The sequence below is a fragment of the Typopeltis vanoorti genome, chromosome 1 (genome assembly GCF_054136105.1).
Source record: "Typopeltis vanoorti isolate ZY-2024b chromosome 1, IOZ_Tvanoo_1.0, whole genome shotgun sequence".
Classification (NCBI taxonomy): Eukaryota; Metazoa; Arthropoda; class Arachnida; order Uropygi; family Thelyphonidae; genus Typopeltis; species Typopeltis vanoorti.
In genome coordinates this window covers 144,854,907-144,877,886 of record NC_143549.1, presented here as the reverse complement: position 1 = coordinate 144,877,886, position 22,980 = coordinate 144,854,907, and the positions used below count along the sequence as shown (strand labels likewise).

Here is a 22,980-nt window from a genome sequence, read left to right as displayed (position 1 = left end):
CAGATTGATGTATATAAAATAACTGCTCGGTAAGTTCCGTTTTATAACATAGAAAGACGCTCAAAAGAGGATGTTATTTATTTTTATACTTCGCTTCCATGATTTATGTGGCGGGCGTGTTTTCATCTATACACCAATAATTCCACATCATCGCTTGTTTTAATAGCCGGACGAGCTAAATAGATTGGGGTCAGTGCAGCCGTCACTAATATCGAGATATTTAACGCAACATAATTACACCTCTCTGAAAGAGTGATTTCGCCGTGATATACTTAACCTCTGATCTCCGTACATTTTCTCCGCTCAACAATTAAACCACTTAATACACGCACAAGCAAACGCGCATAATTAAAGCAACAAAATAGGGATGTCGCCGTCACGAGAAACGCAAAGAAAAAAAAAATCCGTCATAAGTACGAGAGATTTCCGTTTGAAGGCGCTGCGAACAGGTGAAGTTCACGCGTTAGCTGCCGAACAAGGAAACACGATCAGTCTACTCGCGTGTCGAGTCGGAGATAATGGTGGCTCAGGTGTATTATTGGGGATAGCCAAAGAGCACGAGCATTGTCACCGGAAGGTCAGTCTGAGTAAAATGTCTCCGAGACCAGCTCCAGAAGAAAAATACAAACACACGGTGACGAAAAAGTGCTTGGCCATCGTTTTGCGACGCATCGAGGACACCAATGACAGCATACGAGATGGAAGCCCCGCGCTCGGCGTTGCCAGCCGATCAAGCGTCGGAACCAACGTGCGAGCTTCGTCCGCTAGCCTGGAGGGAAGTTCGACACCGGCGGGACCCGGTCCACCGAGTAATGGAGAGCAACAACCGTACGACGACGAGACCTCCATCGAAGATGGTTACGTGGTCTTTCAGAGTTTCTTGCACGAAAACAGCGAGTGCTTCTGGAACCCATGCCTGGTGAAGAGCACGTGTACTTTGGAGTACAAAGGTTTCATTCAGCCGTATACTCTTCTGGTTGCCAGTACTGATTATTCCCTGGAAATTATCCGATCCGCATGGGCGCGGCGAGTTCTCAGACCGCCCCAGGGCTACGAAATCCAGAAAATGGGTAAGTACTTCCATCCTAAATTATTAAGCAGTCTTGTTGTAACGTCTACTTATGTTTAACCACTTCAGAAGAAGGATGTCACGTGTTCTCCGAAACATGGTCTAATAATTGAACTGAAACTTAAAAATGGTTGTCCGGTGTCACCGTGTGTAACATAATAATACGCAACTTTGGGTTGCTTCTCCGCATCACCTAAATGTATAGTAGATAGCCGTGCAGAGAAGCTACCATCCCACATGATATTGTGATTCTTGAATTCGAAGTCATATTTCATCTTCGATGTTAATGAATTTTTGTATGTTAGGTGAATGTGAGAGGGGGGGGAAGGCGAATATTTTATGTGACATGATAAAACATATGTATGAGATTTCGAACAGTTTGTACCTATTGTAGTTTTAAAGACTTTGACTCCCATTGCTGAGTTATGGACTCGTTTTAAATATCTTTACTGTTCTGCATTGGATACATAAAGTTATTTTGAGCTTTCAATTTTTGGTTGGAATTAGACCGAGTTGTTTATATTATTATAATAGAGTCAATCGAATATTATAACGAATTTAACAAAAAAAAAATAGAAAACATAAATCACTAGTGAGATACATACTTTTAACGGTTTAGTGTTGTGGTAGATATCGATTGTTATAGTCAGGATATTCTTGTAATAAAAACTGCAACACTTGGTTATCTTAGTCTGCAAAGTCAAGCTGTTTTAAATTCAGTGCCAGATTTTGTAGCGGTATGCATTGTCATTCTATGTAACTGTTACAAAACCCAGTCGCATTACATTTCAATGAATTTTTTAACGTGGTGCTGGATAGATATTTAAGAATCATAGTAGGATTTATCTGGTTAGTCGGAATATGACAAAGCAACTATGTCTATTAAGTAACTATATTATGTCTGATAATGTCGTACTTCACCCGATTTGTTAATTTTAAATGAAGATGAGATAGGCGATTTCATTACGGAGATGGCAAAATTTTTCCTCCATTTTGTAGCTATATTTTATCAATGTTGGTGTATTAAATTTCGTTTCAAAATTGGCCAGTCGGCTGGAGAACATCATAATTAATAGAAAGGATTTAATTGCTTTAACAGAATAACCTTAATTGCTTTTGAATTCGTACAACCGACCAACTAAATTCTATTTTGATCCTTAAAAGATAGATTGAACAAGATAGATTCTTTCTCGCAGACTGCAGTCTCTTTCTCATTTGTAGTTCAGGCTATGAAAGATACTTTTGGTGATCCTTTTTTTTGGGGGGGGGGATACATTAATACACCCTCTAATGAATGGACACAGAAAGTTATGTTATTTTTTTAGCAAAATAAATGAATAGGATTGTTTTTTTTATTATACTGATGATCCAATACTTACGAAGAATCTTACATTATTCGTTAAGGACTTTTAAATGTTTGCATTCAAATATATGATCATCTGTCTGAAAGAACATTCCACACATTCCACCGCATCCGTTCGCTAGGAGTTGCTCTCATTTCCACATAAAAATACAGGATCACCAACCAGCGAATGATCTAGTCACGTCTTCTATACATCAGGTTAGACAGCACATGCTATTAAATAGACCGATGAATGGCTTGAGGTTTCCACCTCTTCAAAATAAAAAATAAAATGAAATGTATTTTCATGCAAGAATCACGCACGGTTTCTGTTGACAATGATACTTTACCAGTGAAATGGGTGAAAGCTTAGAATCGTTCTTGAATTTGTGTTTTTTTTTTCCCCGGCTGTTTGGAACATTAATAGTGATGTGGCATTTCATTGATAGTTGTGAGTATTTGTTTTTCATGAATGTTTGCTTTGATATTTCATTATGACAGACGGATTTTCAATTGCTATTAAGTTGTAATAGCAATTGAAATAGCACACTTTAATAGCAAACTTTAAAACTCGTAAATCCTTTTCATTTTATTGATGAATAAAAAAGTAAATTAGGACAAATAAAAACTCACACTTTTTTGTTTATTAAGTATTCTAATGTTGACAAAGCACAGCAATTCAAATATAAAAATGTTCCTAATTTTTTGTAGTGTATTGAACTTCTGACATATAAAAAAAACTCTGTTAAAAACGGCAACATATTCTAGAATGGATGAATTCTGATATTTTAATATGTAGCAAGCAATTACGTTTCATTAACTTTCAGTAGTCCCTTATAAAGAGGTTAATGATCTTCTATCTAATATGCCTGTGGCATATATTCAACAAGAGTCTGTTTTAAAGTTTTAAAATGATTAAGGTCACCGGTGATGTTAAATGACGTATATGTCAACTACTTGTTGGGTCTTTGTTTTGGTCATGCGCTCTTTCAAAGGGCAGCACTGGAATTATTCCTCACAGAAGTCCCTACGAAGTGCTAATACCCATTGGGGCATTTCAAAGAGTTCATTTTAGAGCAAGCTTAAAATGGGTCAATTTAATTTTGCATTACCTTGATGAGTACCTGTAGATAATTTAGTTTTGTTAGATTTTGCCAATTATTAGGAGAAATCGCTGTCTTAAATGTACACAAATATTCAGAAATCTTATCCAGTGCTTAAGTGATATATATTATACGAAGGAATTTCTATGGCACTTTATAAGCAACAGTATCAAATCTATCAGTTCCTATAAAATGAATTACGTTTATGTAAAGCTAGGCAAAAATTCATTCTTGCATATGAAGTACGACTACTCATTTCCGGTTGTTGTATGGGGGGGGGGAGTATTAACTTCGCACGCAGTATCTAAACAATGTGCAAGTGACGTAACCTGTGCAGCATGTAAAAACCTACTAAACTTAACTGAAACATTCTTTATGTGCAAGGGAAATTAAACAAATATATTTTAATGAGCCATTGTTTATAATTTAATTTCTAATGGATTGCGATTATGATATTCATTGAAAACTTCAAAGTAACATTTCAAAACAGACATTGTTTTTTTTTTTTAAATCACGAATGTCCTTGTATGACAATATGCTCTAGGTAATAAGTGTTGACAATCACTCTTTTTTTTTTTTTGACTTCCATAAATAATTAAAATATCTGACAATATTAATGACCAAATATGTAACGTAACTCATGGAGCAGAATATCGGATTTTCATAAATAGTTTTAGAAATGATTTTAAATATTTAATGTTAATGAAGTATATTGTTTTTTATCTGAGCATTATGACAATAAAAGTAGAATTGGTTTAGAAGTTTAACATTCCTTTTTTTTCCCTAATCGCAACACTACTACAGTCAAAGTATATAACATATTTATGTAATGATCTGGGAATCAGCATTCTGAAGACATCAGGATATTCACATGTTATAAAATGCACATTTTTGAACTAATGACTTGAGCATAATATTTCATTTTATTTTGTGCTTAGCGTACATTAACGCATTGATTTGATATATGATTGTTGACGATTTTCTTGTCAGAAATTATTATATTACATTAGTGATGAGATTAAGGCAGTTGCTGGAGAACCCACGCGATAAAATTACGGGGCTCCTAAAAAGTGTTTATATATGTATAAACACTACAAATAGAACTAGGGCTTCACTATAACAAAAAATTAAACACACATAATATGTGATTTAATATTTTTATTTCAAAACATTGCAATAAATTTTTCTTTATAATAACATCAGGCATAAAATATATATAAATTAAAATTACAACAAAATAATAAAATATTTTAAGAAAAAATGAAATATATTTAAGTTGGAGTAAAAAATTAAATAAAGTTTTTGTTCGATTTTTCTCTAGCAAATTCATCATTTTCGAAGTATCGATGTTATTTAATACTTCTTGTTCTGTACTTCTTGTTCCATCGTACTTCTTAGGTAGTTTTTTTACCCTTTTTAATACAGAGAAAGCTCTTTCTCTCCATGAATTGAAAATATGAATAGTCAAACATTTTTTAAATAATTTCTACATTTGGGAAAGTTGACGCTCAGGGCTCCCTTCGAGCTGAGGGCCCTTGGCTACCACCAGGTCCGATACCCGCTTGATTCGCCTCTGTGGTCGTCTTGTCGTCGTCTTGGGTACATCAAATACATTTCAAATCGTATATAAACTGTAATGTGACTTCGACTTAAAAAACGAAGTGACAATTAATAAGATTTTTTAAAAAGCATTTTTTTTAATTGCTGTAGGTTGAAACTTTTCAAGGCGCTTTCTTCAAAAATAATTAGTTCGATATCCAGCCGATAGTAAACAATACTGAAGTATTCTGGATTTCCAACTGGCCTCTAATATTGGGTTCAATAACATTCTACACGACCACTAGGTCAGTGGAACTTGAAAACGTCTATCAAGAAAAAAAGATAAGACAAGTCCTGCTAGAGACAGTACATCACATTTCCATTAACAGAGCACATCGAGATTATGCATAGCAAATGTGGGAATAGTGTCCATAATTTAACAATCGATATACGAACGTCTGTTTCTCCGTACAATGGTTAATTTGCTTTTGCCTTGTTTTAAAAAAGTATGGATTTTTTTTCTATCCTTATTGATTAAAATACAAAATTTATATTCGCCCAACTTGCGACAAAGAATTCTAAATGCATGGTGGATCAAAAAATGGGGGGAAAAAAGAAAGACAAGAAATTTCTATGTCATGCATCAGTGACATCAAGTAAAAATTTAAAAATTATAATAATAGAAATAAATTTGAAAAACAATTTTGTTAACATGCTCTTGGTTGAAGTTGCAAAATAATGCATCAACAAATAAACTAATTTGAGGCTCTAAAAGACTCAAATGAGAATATTAAAATTTTTCTCAGACATTCTTAGGGGTACAAAAGGAGAGGGATCAGAAAGCACCTCATGGTACGAAGAAAAAATTCCTTGTACTTGATAGAAACTGGGACATGCTGGTATCATAGTGACACTAGATGAAGTAGATGATAATGAAGAAAGAATTGTTTCAACAGCCTTTTCTTATTAACCGATATGCAATGTAACCTTTAAAAGGGCAGCAATAAACCTTTAGGAGCAGGTGCTATAACTCTAAAACCAAATAACTAAAATACTGTATTGAGTCATATTCCAGCAAAATGAGAGTGATTTACTTACGATGCATTAAAACATGTTGCGCATTCTCTAAGAATATTATGACTACTTTTATCTGACTGATCGCAGGTGCTACTTCATCGCAGACATGTTTCCATTATGTCATAGCAAACACTCATTTTAACCTCTAAACTATTTTTAGAATTATGCGATACTATTTTATTAACATTAGTAATAGTAATATCAAGAAATATGTCTCTGATGGAAATGAAATGCCGTTAACTAGCTTACGAAGTTGGGTAATGTTCAGATCTCGGCACATTACCTAACTTCCTGATACACACCCACACATATACATGGAGTTGAAGGCGCATATTTTGATCTATTCGTAAGAGATCGGAGAATGTTCAAGCGAGAAAAAAAGGGTTATTTTACAGAGATCAAAGTCGGGTTGGTTATTTAAGACCGAAGCAACTAAAAATATCTGTACATTATGTCTGTTAAGGGCGTGTGTCTTCTCTGGTTGGTTTGTCTGTTTTGTAAAATACGGAACCAATGTTTTCAGTTTAAGCTTTTAAGTCCATTTCTAAATGCTCTTTGGCTTTTTTTTTATCTTTGCTATCTCATTGTTTATCTTTACATTGCTGTCGTATTTTATAATAGATTTCATTACTCATAAATAACACGAATTCTGTCTTTAAAAATGCTGCATGTCTACATAATAGTTACACTGCAGTCTTATAGTTGAGGGTAGTGGTTTAAGTCTTTATTTATTTCAATTAACCAAAGCCTGTTGCTGTTTGGCGTTTTTTTTCCTATTACTTTATTTTCTATTAAATTCTGTTTCTTATGTTTACTGTGGTATTGACTTATGGGAGACATTTAAAGTGGTAAGCTCAAATTTTATTGTCAATGCACATTTTTGGTCAAAGAATTGGTTGTAGGTAAAGAAACTGGCATGAAATTATAGTCATGGTAACAGGATATTAGTCTATTACAAAAGCTAAAGATTCTTATTAGATTCACAGTGAGTGTTCAAAGTTTCAAAAAAAAAAGTGATTCGCTGACAGTTATAATTTTTTAAGCAATGCAGTTACTCTTCAGAAAGACAATAGTAGAAATGATACGTATTGTTTGTTTTGGGCAAAAGAGGCATTGCTCGGATCTCAAATCGGTGAAAACATTTTATATCTGTGAAAAATCAAACCACCGAGAAGGTGATAAAAAAATCAAGAACTAAAAATATAAGAACCCTAATTAAAAAAGTCACAAACCACTGCCTTGACTCGGTTTTCACAATACAAGGTCATGTTACCATACTTTTCAGATGCTATATAGCAATGAAAATAACTCTCATTAAATTAACTTCATGAAATTTGCCACTAGGAGATGATTGCTTAATTCTTGCTGTTGCAACAACCCACACTCCGGATAGTATACGAGGTTACCGTGTCAATCACCGCCTTTCAGATTATTAACTTTTAGATAATTATTTTCCGTCATTGCCTAACTTCGAAAACGAGGTAGTGCATTTCATGCCTTCCAGTAAACTGCTTATCATTTAGTAAATGAATTTCGTAATTGAGCTATCATTGACATCTGTGATTGACAGAGATATATCTGTCTTGACATTTTGTTAAATGCCACCGAGTTTGCAGTTTGGATGTTTTTGTTAACTAATACTCCTAAACATATATATCTTACTTCAAAAGCTGGATTGCTTTCTTTAAACAAAATTCTCATCTATTCTGTGGTAAATATCTTAAACATTTTTGCCTGTTAGTTCACTGACTGAAAAGATATAAATCTTGAATGGAAACAAATGCAGTTCTTTCTTTTTTTTTCTAAATTATATTTGAAACTTTAGATTTTTTATAAAACTATCATTTTTTATAAACAAGAAAATTAAATCAACCGAACTAAATATCATCACCATTATAAAATTAATATTCAAATAAATTAAACTGTCATTACGTAGTGCAGTGTGAACAGCTGTGCCCTTTAGTCAGAATGATCTGGGTTTGAATCGCACTTCTCGTTTAACATATAAGCATGTCTTAAAGAAGACATTATTATATGTGTCACGTGTATATTAAAACATGGATAATTTCAGCATGATTTCAAAAAAAAAAAATAAGAAAATTAATTTATAAAATTGCGTATCTGCCAGAGGTTTCCAAATTCAATTTTCCCCTTTACAGAATGATTTCCTTTGCCCACTAATAATTAAGATGATGTGTGCCATGACACCATTCGCCATCATCACTGACAAACGAAGCTGTTATAATATTAATTCCGTGGCATTGGACAGACTGTTGCCAGATTATGCAAGCAAACGGTTTAGTGGTCACTTTACTTTATTGACACTAGGAGATAAATAGACTAGATTGTGTGTGTGAGGGGGGACATAAAAACAATGCCCGTTCTACTTTTTTTTGTTCATCTTAAAACCAATCTCACTACCAAGTTAAGGACACCTGGCAACCCGGTCTTGTGCTATGAGACAAGAGTATAATATTCGTTTTTCCTTGCAGGATTTCATGTTATGTGGGATTAAAACCTAGAAATGCGGAATATAAAAACCATTCCGCTTCCGTATGAGATTGGTTGCCTTCAATCGAATAGCCCTTACAAAAGGTTTCCCTGTTATTACGACTGGAACTGAATATCCACACCTTTGCAACGAAAGTGAGTGCTGTAATCGAATGTGCACTGGGAGGCGCATCTAAGCTGAACTTGTCGCAAGACTTGAGTCTTCGTCAAATACAAATAAAGTTCAGAGTTTGCCAGATTTCTGTAAAATCTGGCAAACTTTGAACTGGTTGATTATCCTAAATGCAATGAATTGAAAAGGCTAATTGTTCTGAATGTGATGTCGCATTAACTTACTATATATTACTAAAATACTCAAATGTTCTCGAAGAATGGAATGATTATTACCTACAGTGTATATTAATCTCTAAGTTCACGCGCTAGTAATTGAAAGTGCTTCAGAATATCGATAGTTGATATCATATTTTGGAAGGTTAAATGAATAAAATAAACAATGGATCTCATAAAACTCTAGTTTATATATTCTATGAGAAAATATTTATCATAAAACTAAAAAAAAAAACATAACTAAACTTAATTATTAAGTTTATTAATGACATTTGCCGGCCTGGTTGGCCGAGTAGTTAGCGTATTCGCTTCCACCCAAGAGGGCTGCGGGTTCAAATCCCGCCAGGCGCATGAATTTTTGTGATTATCCTACTAACTCTTGATAGAAAGGGCATCTCCGACTTCACCACTTCTTCTAGCAGAAGGTTTCGCTTCCAAAACCAAATAAGGTAGGGGGTGACCATACGTCGTCAAACGACGTCTTGCAAGACTTCGAATGATGTTTGCAAGTTTAATGGGTTACTTGGATGCTTGAAGTTAAATGGAAACATGGAATCTACTGATTCTCCTGTCATCCGTCTCTCTTTTTTTCTTTATTAAACAGAACCTTATTCTCGCATAAGTGAATTAAATGATGGCATGCACATTTTTGCAATATTTTTCAATTTAGCATTTTTTTTTCAGTTTAAAACTTAAAATTCAAAATCGTTCGTGAGAATGAACTTTTCTATCAAGAACGTTAGCTCAATAAACAGATAATGGTAAGTTCTTTAAAATTTCATCAATAATGTGCATAAAAGGACAACGAAAATTATCTTGTCTCGAAACTCTAGGAACTATGTCAGAAGAACTCTAGTGTTTTGTAGACAGGCTGCTTGTTTTGAAACACATGAATAATTCAGTAATTCGCGGAAAACTTTATCTCTTCAAAATTAAGAATTAATATCAAAATCATTTAATAATGTAACGAACATAGCAAAATGTTCTCTCAAACACGTTATGACCTTGGAGCCATCGTAAGCATATTCCTTGTGTAGTACTTTCAAATTTGTAATAGAAAATTTACGGTATGTCATTATATTTATCGCAGGCCAGTTTGCCAACTTAGTCAACGGATGCCCTCCATCCCAAGTCGGTAAAAAAAAAAGAACAAAAATCTTGAAAATCCAGATTTCTTCATTCCCTGTTCGCGATATGAATTCTCAAAACACGCGCCCTCCTTTGTGCACTTGAATCACGAATAGGGGTCTTTTGTCATCGATATATTTTCGGTGCTCGGGTAATCGACTGCACTGTCGCGCAGGGAACTAAGTCGGCGCATGTGTCGCCAAACAGGTTGATCAACTTAATTATCAGGATCAGCAGGGTGGCATGACGTAACCCTCCCTTCTGGTGCTAGAGGGGGGAGGGCTAGGAAAGAATAACCCTAGAAATGAGCAATCCACCGCTGTGTTGACAATAAATAGATGACAGACATGACCCCAGTACAGGCAAGGGAAAAAAAAGACGAAAAAGGTGCTGAGAAGTAGTTTGATCGCTTGGGGGATCTAGAAATTCGAGTTTTGTTGTCAGGTGATAAGCATAAGGAAGTAAGCAAGTTAGCAATGAGAGTAGAAGGAGGACTAAATAAATGAAGATTATTGTCGGGAAGCAGGTCTTTTTTTTTTTTCATTTTTGACAGGAGGGTGTGGCTTTCAATCCAAAACGCTTACGATCTAGTGTGTGTATGTTTATGTGTGATTACCTGAGAGTAAACTTATGTATGTGTAGAAAGAGTCATTTCGTTGACATACGAAGATTCTTGGAATATCCGTAGTTAACAGTTTTATGCTGCTGAGCTTTTACATCAATTCTTAAACACTACACTCTGATTTTGCATGAAATCAAATGAGAGACACACAGAATATAAATAATATATGCCAGCATTTCACTAGTCTTTTAAATTCCAAAAAGTATACACCACTATAATAGCAGACTCATTTAGAAAGGGAAAAAACGTTGTTAAGTACAAAACAGGCTTCTACTGATCTCCAGAAGAATAATCCTCATTAGATCATTCAGAGAGAGAGAGAGAGAGAGAGAGAGAGAAAGTTTTGGGCTGGAAAAGAAAAGCGTATCAACTTGTATAGAACAGGATAAATATTTTGCCTCATAAACATCCACGAATTTTTTACTTTTTTTGGAGAACGGTAATGGGGAATTTAATGAGAGAAGTCAGAGTCAGATCAACGTTCAATTGAGGTCTGAATTCAAATGAAATAGCTCATATATTTATCTGCTCTCCTCCAAAATATTTCCGTATTTATATTTACTCATTGCACCTGAAGGATGTTCTCAAAAGATTTCCTGGCAGTCATCCTACTATAGTCCACTCTACGATCACTCCATACCACTTTATCAAAATCTAAATAACATAATTAGCATTAATAATACTGTAGAGACAGTTTGTTAAGCTACATCGTTTGCAAATAATGTAGTTTCAGGAATCAATATGCTGAGTGAGTTGAAATTCAATAGTTTGGTTATAATTCATACACCTTAAATTGGTTGATACGTTTTTATTTGATATGAAGTTCCTATATATAAAAAAAAAAAAAATAAATAAAAATAAAAAAAAAAAAATCACGCACACGTGCGCTGCATTAAGGGGGGAAAAAGTCAACAAAAATCAGATCTGCATTGTGCATTTTTTTTGCTTTTTTTTTTCGCAAGTCACATAATTACGATGTTCTGAAACTAGTTGAAGTTTACGCTCCGTCATTTCTTGTTAATGGTCACTCAGAACCATTGTTTGTTAATAAACAGCCAGACTTCCATTTCTCAACTTCTTGCCTGAGGGCTTGCAGTGTTACGTCTGATAGCTTCTTACATAATCACCTGTACTAATCTCGTACCCAAAGATCGTTTAGTAATATGGTAAAATAGATGAGTTCTGCATCATTTAACATTCTCGCATGCCACCATTTCCTTGTAAATACAGAAATGAGAAAATTATTTTCACTGATTTCGAACATTGAATTAAAGAAAAGTAAACTGTCATTTGTTCAATTTTAACTAAAGACGGGCGTTGTCGTTAACCTGCACTGACTTTCTCAGTAAATGTCGTGTGCTAATGCACGAGATAAGAGTCCCAGCCACCACTTTACTTTGTGATAATCTCACACACACACACACACACACACAAGGAAATGAGTAACTGTCGACACGACTCCCTACGTTTCCACCTTCATTGTTTAGACCTCGTGCTGATTACGTCTCCCTATCTAAATCTGCAAAGAATAAGTACAAGGGAGGCTACGCGCGTTTAAGTTTTGTATGATGTTGCATGGTTGTTCGTGATGTGAATATCTACGAATGAAGTCATCAAATACAATTTCAGGGAACAGAAAACGAATAAAAGTTATCTAACTGAGGCACGAATATTTCCTTATTCGTATCCCGGAGCTGAACTAGCAGCACATTTGTTCGCTATCGAGATCAATAAAAAGAGAAGTCTTAAAACATTCGAGGTAAAGAAGTGGAATTTCGATTTAGTTTCCTTATTGGTGTAACATAAAACTGGAAGCTACGAGAATAAAACAAAAACACGTAATGAAATTTGTAACCTTAATATTAATTTTACTCACAAAAGATCTCATCTCTTGTAATTTGCCTTGCGGAGAAAAATGCACTGCATCCTCGAAGGATTATAGATAGTGTTCGTATTCTTTCGAGATTTAACTCCAATGGAGGGGGGGGGCGTTGAAAATATATACATTTTAGTAAGATACTGAGGAGGTGGTTGAATAAATTTAATACTAAAAGAGTTTAAATTAATTATAGAACTAATTTATGGCATTCTAGAAAAAAAAATTATTATAAATGTAATTTTTGATAAATTTAATTAAAGTAAGTTGAATAAAACAAAATAAATGCTTTGATTTCATCCCTAAGGGCGAGTACATTGTGTGTGTGTGTGTTGACGGGATCGATCTGCCTGTTTTGAGAGACGAAATACCAGAGTTTTCAGGAAAAAATTCCACCTCCATATGCGATTGCTTTAATTACTCGTAGGTGATCTAAAAAGAAAGGTAGACTCTTGTGTCTTTGGGTAGCAATTACCTATCCTTTGATTGTGTATAAAACGGTAAAAAAAATTTCCACCTTTGACGTCCGTAGATGCCGTATGGTTTTGTCAATGATGTCTTCTGCTAGAATAAGTGGTAGGGTCGCAGATTTCCTTTCCACGCAAAGTTTGTAGGACAATCACAAACATGCATGTCCACGGTGGAAGGGTGCAGGAATATAATTTAGACAATGAGCAAATAATTAAAAGAAAAACGTTTAAAACACATTCCTAATGAAAATGGCATTATTCCATTCGTCCATAACCCATTCTGCACTATGATTATTTCCAAAATATTAAATAACTCTGAATTTTTTACTACCATCTGGACTAGGTATTAAAATCTCTAATTTGTAGTTCGCAACAAAATAAGAGTAATTATTATTGTCGTTGTTGTTGTTATTATTATTATAAAGCTTTTAAACTCTGTTTAAAATGGTATATCTGAAAAGTTTCGAAAAAAAAACATTTTATTTTGTCTTTGTTTTAAATTTTGCATTTCGTAAGACACTTCTCTAAACGGACAGTCTTATCTTAGAGGAAGAAACTAATTTCGAAGATTCCCGTTTCATCTGTAATATGACAACTTTCATATCAGATTGCAACTTGACTGTATAACTGAAATAAGCAGCATTATTACCGTTGGAGCGTTTATCCAGATGTGGTGACGCATCGCGTGCAGAACCGAAGCTGAAAAAGAGGGGGGGGGAGAAAGAACAGAGGGAAAAAGAGAAAGAAAGAGAAACAACCGGGACACTTGTCACGCATCCCTAAAGCTGGTGGGGAGGGAAAAGAAGATGTAGTCTATGAATACACATTTCATTTTTCAGTGCACGAAGCAAAGGGAGGATCCATATTGAATGAAATGCCGTGCTCGGTTCACGAGATTCCTATTTGGATGCGGTCTTACTGGTGCTTATGCGCATTTTTTTTAATACTGTGAAATGCATGGGATGAGCAGTACACAATGGAATCGAATAACGAATTATCTCGAAATTCGAATAATATTAAAATTAAATTAAAGGTAGAAATATAATTCGAATAAGATCGAAAGGTACTGAATAGAATTTAAAATTGAGTTGAATATGGGATATAGTCGTTATAGACGAAGCCCTTTCGAAAGACCTGGGTTCGATTCCCGTGTATGACGTGAAACCTTTATTTCGTCTCTTTCGACGAAAGGTGGATTAGCCGGTCTCATACGGAGGTAGGGTTTTTTTCTTCCCTGAGAACAGGCAAACCGGCCCCGTAAACACACACATGTCAGACATAAGACACATCCTGGAATATTCCGTATTCCAGAATGTGTCCTATTCCGTAGAATTTCGGTTACGAATGCCTACACGGTGGGTCAACGCGTGAGCGTAAATCAGGACTATTACTGTATATACACATATGTTTTGATATAGACAACACACAGAATCATTTTTAAGTTTTTATGAAAGACGTACTGTTTTGCTTGCTAGTATTAACTGGGTGCCTAATTATCATATCTAAATAGCAATATTTCCATATTAAATTGAAACTACAATTAATATTGATAATTTAACTTATCATTTCACGTTTCTTTTATCTCACTATATAATACAGTTTCTTGACTAAGAAGGGACGACTATGAAGTAAATATTTCATGTCACGTTAAAAGGAAATTATTGAGCCATTTATAGTCGAGTAGTAAGATAATCATCATTCTTAGAGTTCTACACCAGAGTCCAACTTTTGGTCCAAATATTCTTTGGAAAGGGGGGGGGGGGGATAAACAAAATAGGTGATAGTTTAGCGTATATTGCTTGCTCCAAAGGACTAGTAAGGCACGAAATTAGTTGTGTTATGCTTTTGTATATTGAGGAATTCAAGATAGATATCTCTTCATAATAACTTAAATGATCGATAAAGCAACATGTTATCATTTTTAGCTTCCTGTTACCTGCATCATCTTCGATCACTAAACAGTGAGGTCAAGATCAGAATAAAACAGCAAGCAGCAAAGAACTGTGGACTGTGACAATGTGAGATAAAAAAAAAAATGGTCATAACTGGGCGATCATATGGATCGAATCTTTTTCCTGAGCTTGCATTGTGCTGTCATAAGTAGAAAGCTCTACGGTTGTTTCGTACCGTTGAAGTCTATTGTGGTATATTTATGAGAGAATATTAAATTTCAAACTTCCTGTTTTGAAATAAATGAATTTTTGTTCCGGTGTTCTCGTTTCTTTCTGTCCTAAAACTACATCTGTGTGAAATTATGTTTATCAAACCAGTGCCAATTTAAAATCAAATATCAATGGGAAGAGGATTTTTTTTATTGTTGAAATCTCTACTGGCTTGGTCCTCGTCTATTCCAATTTGTATATTCAATGGTTATCGTGCGATCTTAACTCTACTAACCAGCACATGATTACTCAGCAATCTCATTAACCAGGTCTTGTTCAATTTTTAAAACTGATAACAATAAATTCTGCAATCAGTGCACAAAATAACAAAGGAAAGTCACATGAAATAAATGATCTATTTGTGTAAAGTGATTACTTTAAAGAACAAGATCTAGAGAATGAACACACCGAATAATCGTGCACTAGTTAACTTTTGTGATCTGCATTTGTTTCGTACAGGAAATGGGGTGAATGAAACAGAAGCCTTAAGCGTTTTCAGCGAAAAAAGAAGAAATAAACCAGCTTACCGGATGCTAGATATACATATTAAAATAGAATCAAATATTAGTTCTAGTAACAAGCAATTTGAATAATACAGACGAAACTTTGCTAAAGTCTCGTTAAGTGTGCTATATTGTCTTCCATAATAAGCTTCTAAGAAAAACGTTCATACAAATATCCTGAGAGCATCAAAACAATGTTTTGAAGAACTGATCGAGTAAAGGAAAGAAATCTACTTAATATATCCAAGGATCAACCAGTCTCAAGCTGTATTTCTTTTGAATGAAGGATATAAATTACAATATTTCAGTATATATAGTTATTCTAGAAAAATAATTGCGTTTTTTTACATTTTTCAGTTCGGCCTGCTTAGTGACGAAATATATAAGAATGAAAGTCAATTAAAAAACAAACAAACATGAAATAGGATTAGTTAAAGAAAAAAAATCGGTGGTTGTGATTTTGTATTAACGTCCTATGTTCGTTATTACATAAATTAAAACTAGTACAGAAAAAACATTTTGAATAATGCGTCATTCTTTTTCTTCTTCTTCGTTATTACTGCCTTCTTTTTAAAGAATTTTCCTATAAATTCTTCTTAGAGGATCCAATGTTTAGTGGTTAGAGATTTTCATATAAATTACATCTTATGTTGTTCAGATGATGGTTTGAAGTTCTTGCTGTGCAGCTATCACATGAACAACTACGTTGTTCTGGGCTTATCATTAGACCAAGGCAGCAGTCCTAATAGAAAAGAAAATAAATAAAAAACACTTTGCTATAAACAGTTGATTGTAATGTTTAATGCTATTTCATTATTCGTAAGTTATTTGTGTGTAAGGGGTTGTGTTGAAAAGTGAAAGATGTGGATTTAAAATAATTGTCACTACTACTGTTGCTATTTTTAATTATTGAAAATGAATACGATCTTCTTAAATCCCATTATGTAAAACAATGACTACTACAACATAAAATAGCTTCAATGGAACCTGTTTATAGAGGGGGGGGGTACATTATGCTGTAAACTTTCATCATTTTGCTTGAGGTCCCAACATTATAGTTCGCTTCTTTCTGCCCTATGTTAAAATCTTTTTTTTTTTCCTGCGCGCGTGTTTTACAATGCTTACTTTTGTCATTCTCAGATCATCATTTCCTCAGGATTGCCCTAATTCATTTCAGATTTTATTCTAATGAATATTTACTATCCTACATGAATTCCATACTGTAAGAGAGGAAAATATAAAAGGAAATATTTTTCTCTTATATTCCACAATACAGAATTATTTCATAATTATTTAGTTCTCTTTGATCGCATACCATATTCTAATGGTCTTCTTCTCCTGCTGATATCAGATATGACAACAGAAGATAAGATACTTGATTTTTTTTTCTTCTACTTTAAATTTCTTCAGTGGCGTTCCATAATTGTAAAATAATAAAATAGATTTGTGAGTCAGATTGAACGGATATTTTCTGTCTTCCTTTTCTTTAGAAAGCCACTTTGGTTAAGTTGAGCAATGGGTATTTCTCACGTGACTTCTGTTGTTGGTAGTCGATTTCCGAACTAACTTAACTTATGCTTATTTATTTGTATACGGGTTGAAAAACGACTATAGTGTCTTTGCCCTCAGCAACGAGTATATACCGTGCGAATTTCTTCAGGATTTCTGGAGAGAGAGAGAGAGAGTAGACGAAAAAATCACATTATGTAATATGAAGCGCAGAATGTCAATATAATTTACAAATTTAACGGCCATCAACAGAATTTTATCAGTTTATGCCTAAAATATTTCGCTTTAAAAATTTTACATGAACAGTTTTGAAAGACATTTTTTCAATTGTTGTTCCAACCCACAAAAGGTTATTAGTAAACCTACAGTACATTTTTATATGGTGGGTGGGCTAGAGATTTTTTTTCTGTTTTTATCAATTTTATATTTCATTTATTTTTGGATAGTCAGGAAACTCTTGCATCCGGCGTGGAGGCCAAAAGCCACTTTTGGTCTCCACACCGGACGATGAAATTCATCTCCCATCTAAAGATAACAATCACAGACATCCATACATACGGTGGGATTCCAACCCTCAGCCTGTTGGTTGGAGAGCGGGTGTGCCAACCAGGCCAGCGAATACTGCTTAAGAATTAATCGAAAACAAGATCTTAAATAACAACGGACCCGTATTTTCTTTACTTCTACATTTTTAAATAAATGATAAAAATAGTCTGCAGACGTACCATAATTGTCAAGATTGCTGTTAATTTAAAACTGGCTTTTTTTTTTATTTAGTAAACTATTTTGGTGAGACCAATTTTTAAAATGAAAAATTTGAACTGCCGAGTTCAAACTTCTGTTGACTGTGCGATGGCTTTTTTTTCTATTCAAAGACATGATGACAGAATAGTTCCAATTTCTTATTCGCACATGGGTAAAATTCTGTGTTTTACATAACAGTATCATGAATCTTAAATTATTGTATAAAACCTAGAACGAACTGAATGATTTTCGATTTTTGCCGAAGAATATACTAAACTGTAGTCTACTCAGAATGATTAGAAACACATTTCATTTTTATGATTTAAAACATTTTCCTTCTTTCTCAGAATCAAAAACTGCTGAGTCACAATATATAATCATAAATGTCGTTCGCGATGCATTATATTCTGGTATGCTAATCAGTTAACACTTACTTCTGCTGAATACATTTAAACAACGTAGGTTGTTTTACCGTTGATAAAGTACAGTATTTCACATATTACATAAAAGTATTTGGAATACTTTTGTACAATAAGTATGGTACTGTGGCTGGAAGGAAAGTCTGTACTCTTTCTGAAAAAAAAAAGTCTTCCTATTTCACTATGGGAATAAGTCTGCGTTGAAATTTGGTCAGCTGATCGCTGTTTTGCATTTGAGAAATCCATGCCATCTCTATCCGGGACTGTCTGCCTCAGTTTCAGATGAAAATGTCTATAATAGTTCATGACGTCAGTGAGAGGATCCTAATGCATATTTTTCCTCATAAGGGGCCTTGTGAGGAAAAATATTTTTTTTTCACTGGGTCACGAAGTTTAGTTGTTGAAAGTTTTTCCACTTGGTTATACTATAAATTAAAGATACAAAGAAATTATATTTTTGATTTAATCCTTTATCCAAGTATATAATTTCTTGATATCTTTAACTTATAGTATAACCAAGTGGAAAAACTTCCAACAACTTCTATTTCTAATCCAGAGTTTTATAATAATGAGGTGTGACACCTTTTGGCAACTCGTATATGAAAATATGATGCACTACTTCAACCTTACTATCACCTCTGGGTCTGGCTCCCACTGATGAGACATCAATGAAGGTCGAAACCGGTTTGTGGTTTGATTCCGGGGGAGCAGAGTTTTTCCTCCCTTAAGTTTTTTTGCCTTGGGGAGCTTTTGAGCATCCAAGAATTTGGATCCGTTGGGGTGGCCTGTATTAGGGCTTCCTTGGCTGATGCTTCTCCTGGAATATGAGCGGTTCTGCTTGGTGGTAAGGGAGCCTGTTCACTGAGCAGAGCCACCGCTGAGTTAAATGATCACTCAGGTCGCTCATTGTTGGGTGATCTGAGTGAGTGCACGAGTTTTTGGAAAGATAACCCAGCACTTAAACAGGAAAACCGGTCCAGGTAGTGACCCTTCCCATAATGCATAACATTATACATGTCCGCAAGGAGATGTACTTTGCATTATGGAATACTAAGGCAAGTGATGTGAAGTCATACCACCTTTACCACGAGTTGCCCAAGTCCTGAAAATACTTCAGGCGCAAACTTTGTTTGCTTACACTTGGATAAAGATTAAACCAAGTATATAATTTCTTGGTATCTTTAATTTAAACGAAGTTTAGTTGTATGTGACAAAAGTATCCCATGACTATCCTCGTAATATTACTAGTATATTTTGGGTGAAAATCGTTTGTTGATTTTCTTAAAGTGTTAAAGTTTGGTAAAGGAGTGTCTGGAAATTTCAGATTTATATTGCCCTCTGGGCATGTGTAAGAATCCGCAATTGCGAGACGCTGTTCAGTGAAAACACTAGCGGTATAAATAACTTCCTATGTCAGTTGTCAAGGTGGAGATTATATATTTTCAAGCTCTTTTCATCTGTCTGGAAGAGCATTTCTCTGTTTTTCTTTTGCTGGTCACATGTCTTCATCTTTAACCAGTATCGCAAACTAGTCAGTGGCGGTTTTAAGTGCCTGTTTGTTTTCTGGTTTTGATAATTCCAAATTGATATTATCGAATACAATCAACTGTCCTATATTTCAGAAGAAAAATTAAATGTTACAATCGATATTGCTTTCGAACAAGAAACATATCGTGTTACTAGCTTGCATCTACACATAAAATCTGTTCAAGTACCTGAAATGAAAATTATAACACTTCGTTGTCGGCCAGCGTCTCCTAATTAGAATTATGCAAAACAGTTTCTGTTCTCCTGGTAATTGTGTAACATCGTGGAGTTGTTAGCAATGAGGTCATAAAAAAACGAAATTCGACAAAGCCACTTTTCGACCCTCCTCAAAAAAAAAAAAAAAAAAAAACCTCGAATTTCCATCGATGCTTCCATCGGTTGAATAACAACATTGAAAGAGACTAAACTTCATATCCTTTGAGCCATTTACCGTATACCGTCATCGTTTGGGGTGCATTTTTTAACACTCTCCATGCACTGTTCCAATTTTCTTCAGCTATTTCGATTCATAGCACAAAGTAAACTAACCAACCGAAAAGATCACATGTCCAGTATACAATGCTGACCAAAAAACAGACTTTCAATTGTAAAAACTATTTTTAAATGAATGTTTCTGAAAGCAGAACGCGTATTCGGTTTCATATCGGCATTCATGCTAGCAGCTACTCCCACGCCTACTTCCTGTCTGTAGTTGAAGCCAACATTACAAGCATTCTTTATCATCCACACATAAAAGCAAAGCGCGGAATGTTGTATGTGGTTAGTAAATTCCTCCAGTTTAGCAAACAAATAACTCGATGTGATGCAATCCAGTACATTCTTCCGCCTCCTTCAAGAAACAAACCATTACTAAGACAAGAGAAGTTCGTTAGAGTCACTGCCTCCCTCTCCCGTTCTCATCACATCACAACAGACATCCGACTTATCATTTGTGTACTTAGCTCATTCTTCGGTCTTCATATACATGATGGGTGTCTACAGAGATGGAAATAAGCCCAGATGTTGCGGAATTGGGATCTTTACCACCCTGCATACGTATATCTTCAAAGTTATCAACGCTAGTCCCAAACCACTTGCCTGCGGTCAAGCGGAGAGAATTGAGGTCACACACACACACACACACACACACACATACGCCCGCACATAGCGCAAGAGAGTTTGAAATGCCTCTTCAACTTTTACTCTTGCCTAAAGTCACTTTTTTGCCCCATCTCCCGTCGAGTTATAGTCGTCTGGACATTTTTATTCTGCATTCCTACCTGCAGCCGTAGGCCAGTCTCTTCTCTGCTGACCCATGTGATCGTGCGTATAAACTCCTTGCTTATACGTGAAAAATGTGTTATTTGTAATTATTCATTGCTTTATTTAAACATCAATGTCCATTGCTTTATTGCAAATTATTCGAGCAGGGGAAATGCTGACAATAAATTACTAGCTGTAAAGATAAGTTTCCACTAACTGACTTTTACAGATAAAGATCAACGATGTTGCTCTGTGGTTGTTTGTTTAATAGAGGGCACAGCGTGCGCCTCACCAGGATCTATTCATCTGTAAATACTGAATAACATGAGGATTTTGATAAAATTAGGGAAATATATTCCAAGAATTAATGTAGTAAATGTAATAAATGTAGTACTCTTTATTAAATCGCCTGTTTTTCGTTAGAAAGAGGCAGAATAGATTCCGATCTCATCTCAAAACAAAAAATATTTATGATTTTGGAACTCAAGGCGAGTTTACCGGTCTTATAAGTGGATGGCATGGTTTTCTTTTTCTGAACAGACAAACTAATCATAGAATGCGATTAGTTTGATATGATAAGCAACTAGACTACTAATACTTTTAAAAGTGTTCTAGCTTTTCCAACTTTTCTGGGAGAGAATGACGTTAAAAAAATCTAACAGACACACAAGCACGCTCAGTAAATAAATATATTTACTAAGTGTGTGTATGTGAGACAACATACCATGTAACCATTATAGTTACTTTCTTTAAAAAGAAAGTAACTCTATTTTATTACTTCAAGATGCCCATACATCAACATGAAAATAAAATATAGTTAATTATGTATTCCATCTCACTTTATCACTATTAGATTGTAGTATTCCCAATAACTTTCCATTTTTTTTATCCCATCCAGTATTTATTTTGCTACTCGTATATCATAGTTTCATAGTTAAAAATTAAAATAAAATTTATATTGCATAATTACACGGTTTCCAACTCGATTCAATTTCCTATGCTGTTTTCAGTATTGCATTTTATTATTCCTTTTTTTTTTCCCCAAGTCGTTGTTAAATTTTTTTCTGAGTTCACCATTATTTATAGTCTTATTTAAGTTTAAGCAAAAACACGCTTTATCCATTATACTTCAGTCAATCAGGAATTACTTCAAGCTAGAACTTTAATCAGAAAGCCGTTACTTAAGAACCGAGGATCGATTTTAAAAAAAAAAAAAAAAAAAAAGGTTATTTTTGCACTAAATGGATAAGTTAAGTTTTAGGATAAGTTCGATAAGCTAACTTTTGACTAATTTAGATTTCATCAAAATACATCCAACTAGCGAAGTACATGTAACCATACAGAAATAGACACTAGACGACAAATGATATTTATCGCTCGGTGAGAGACTACCTTAGTTATTGGAGGCTGTAGAGGACATGAGAGCATAGTTATATAATTATCAAATATTCTGACTTCCGATAAACAAAGATGGTCTCGCACTGAACGATAAAATCATCTTCTACTTAGTGTAAAATAAGGGTTTCATTGTTCATTCATATTTGCACATAATTTTGTTTTAGATGCCGTTCGTAGAATGCAAAAGTATCGTTCTTTTATGACGTACTCGTATATCATAGTTTCATAGTTAAAAATTAAAATTAAGTTTATATTGCATAATTACACGGTTTCCAACTCGATTCAATTTCCAATGCTGTTTTCAGTATTGCATGTTTATTATTGTTGTAATGTTGCAAACAGATAACACATTATTTCTCTTATTGCCATAAAAGAAAACTACTTATGCATT

The 22,980-nt window shown here is 34.4% G+C and overlaps 1 protein-coding gene across 1 annotated transcript in view; it reads left to right on the top strand.

The window, feature by feature from the left end:
- The first annotated feature begins 509 nt into the window (after positions 1-509).
- The window catches only part of LOC150110507 (uncharacterized), a 163,967-nt gene continuing 141,496 nt past the window's right edge, over positions 510-22,980 (top strand). Inside the window, exon 1 of the mRNA XM_090394302.1 lies at positions 510-1,070. Coding sequence (XP_090250428.1) covers positions 593-1,070 — 478 coding nt within the window. The 5' untranslated portion in view covers positions 510-592. The remainder of the gene's footprint in view (positions 1,071-22,980) is intronic.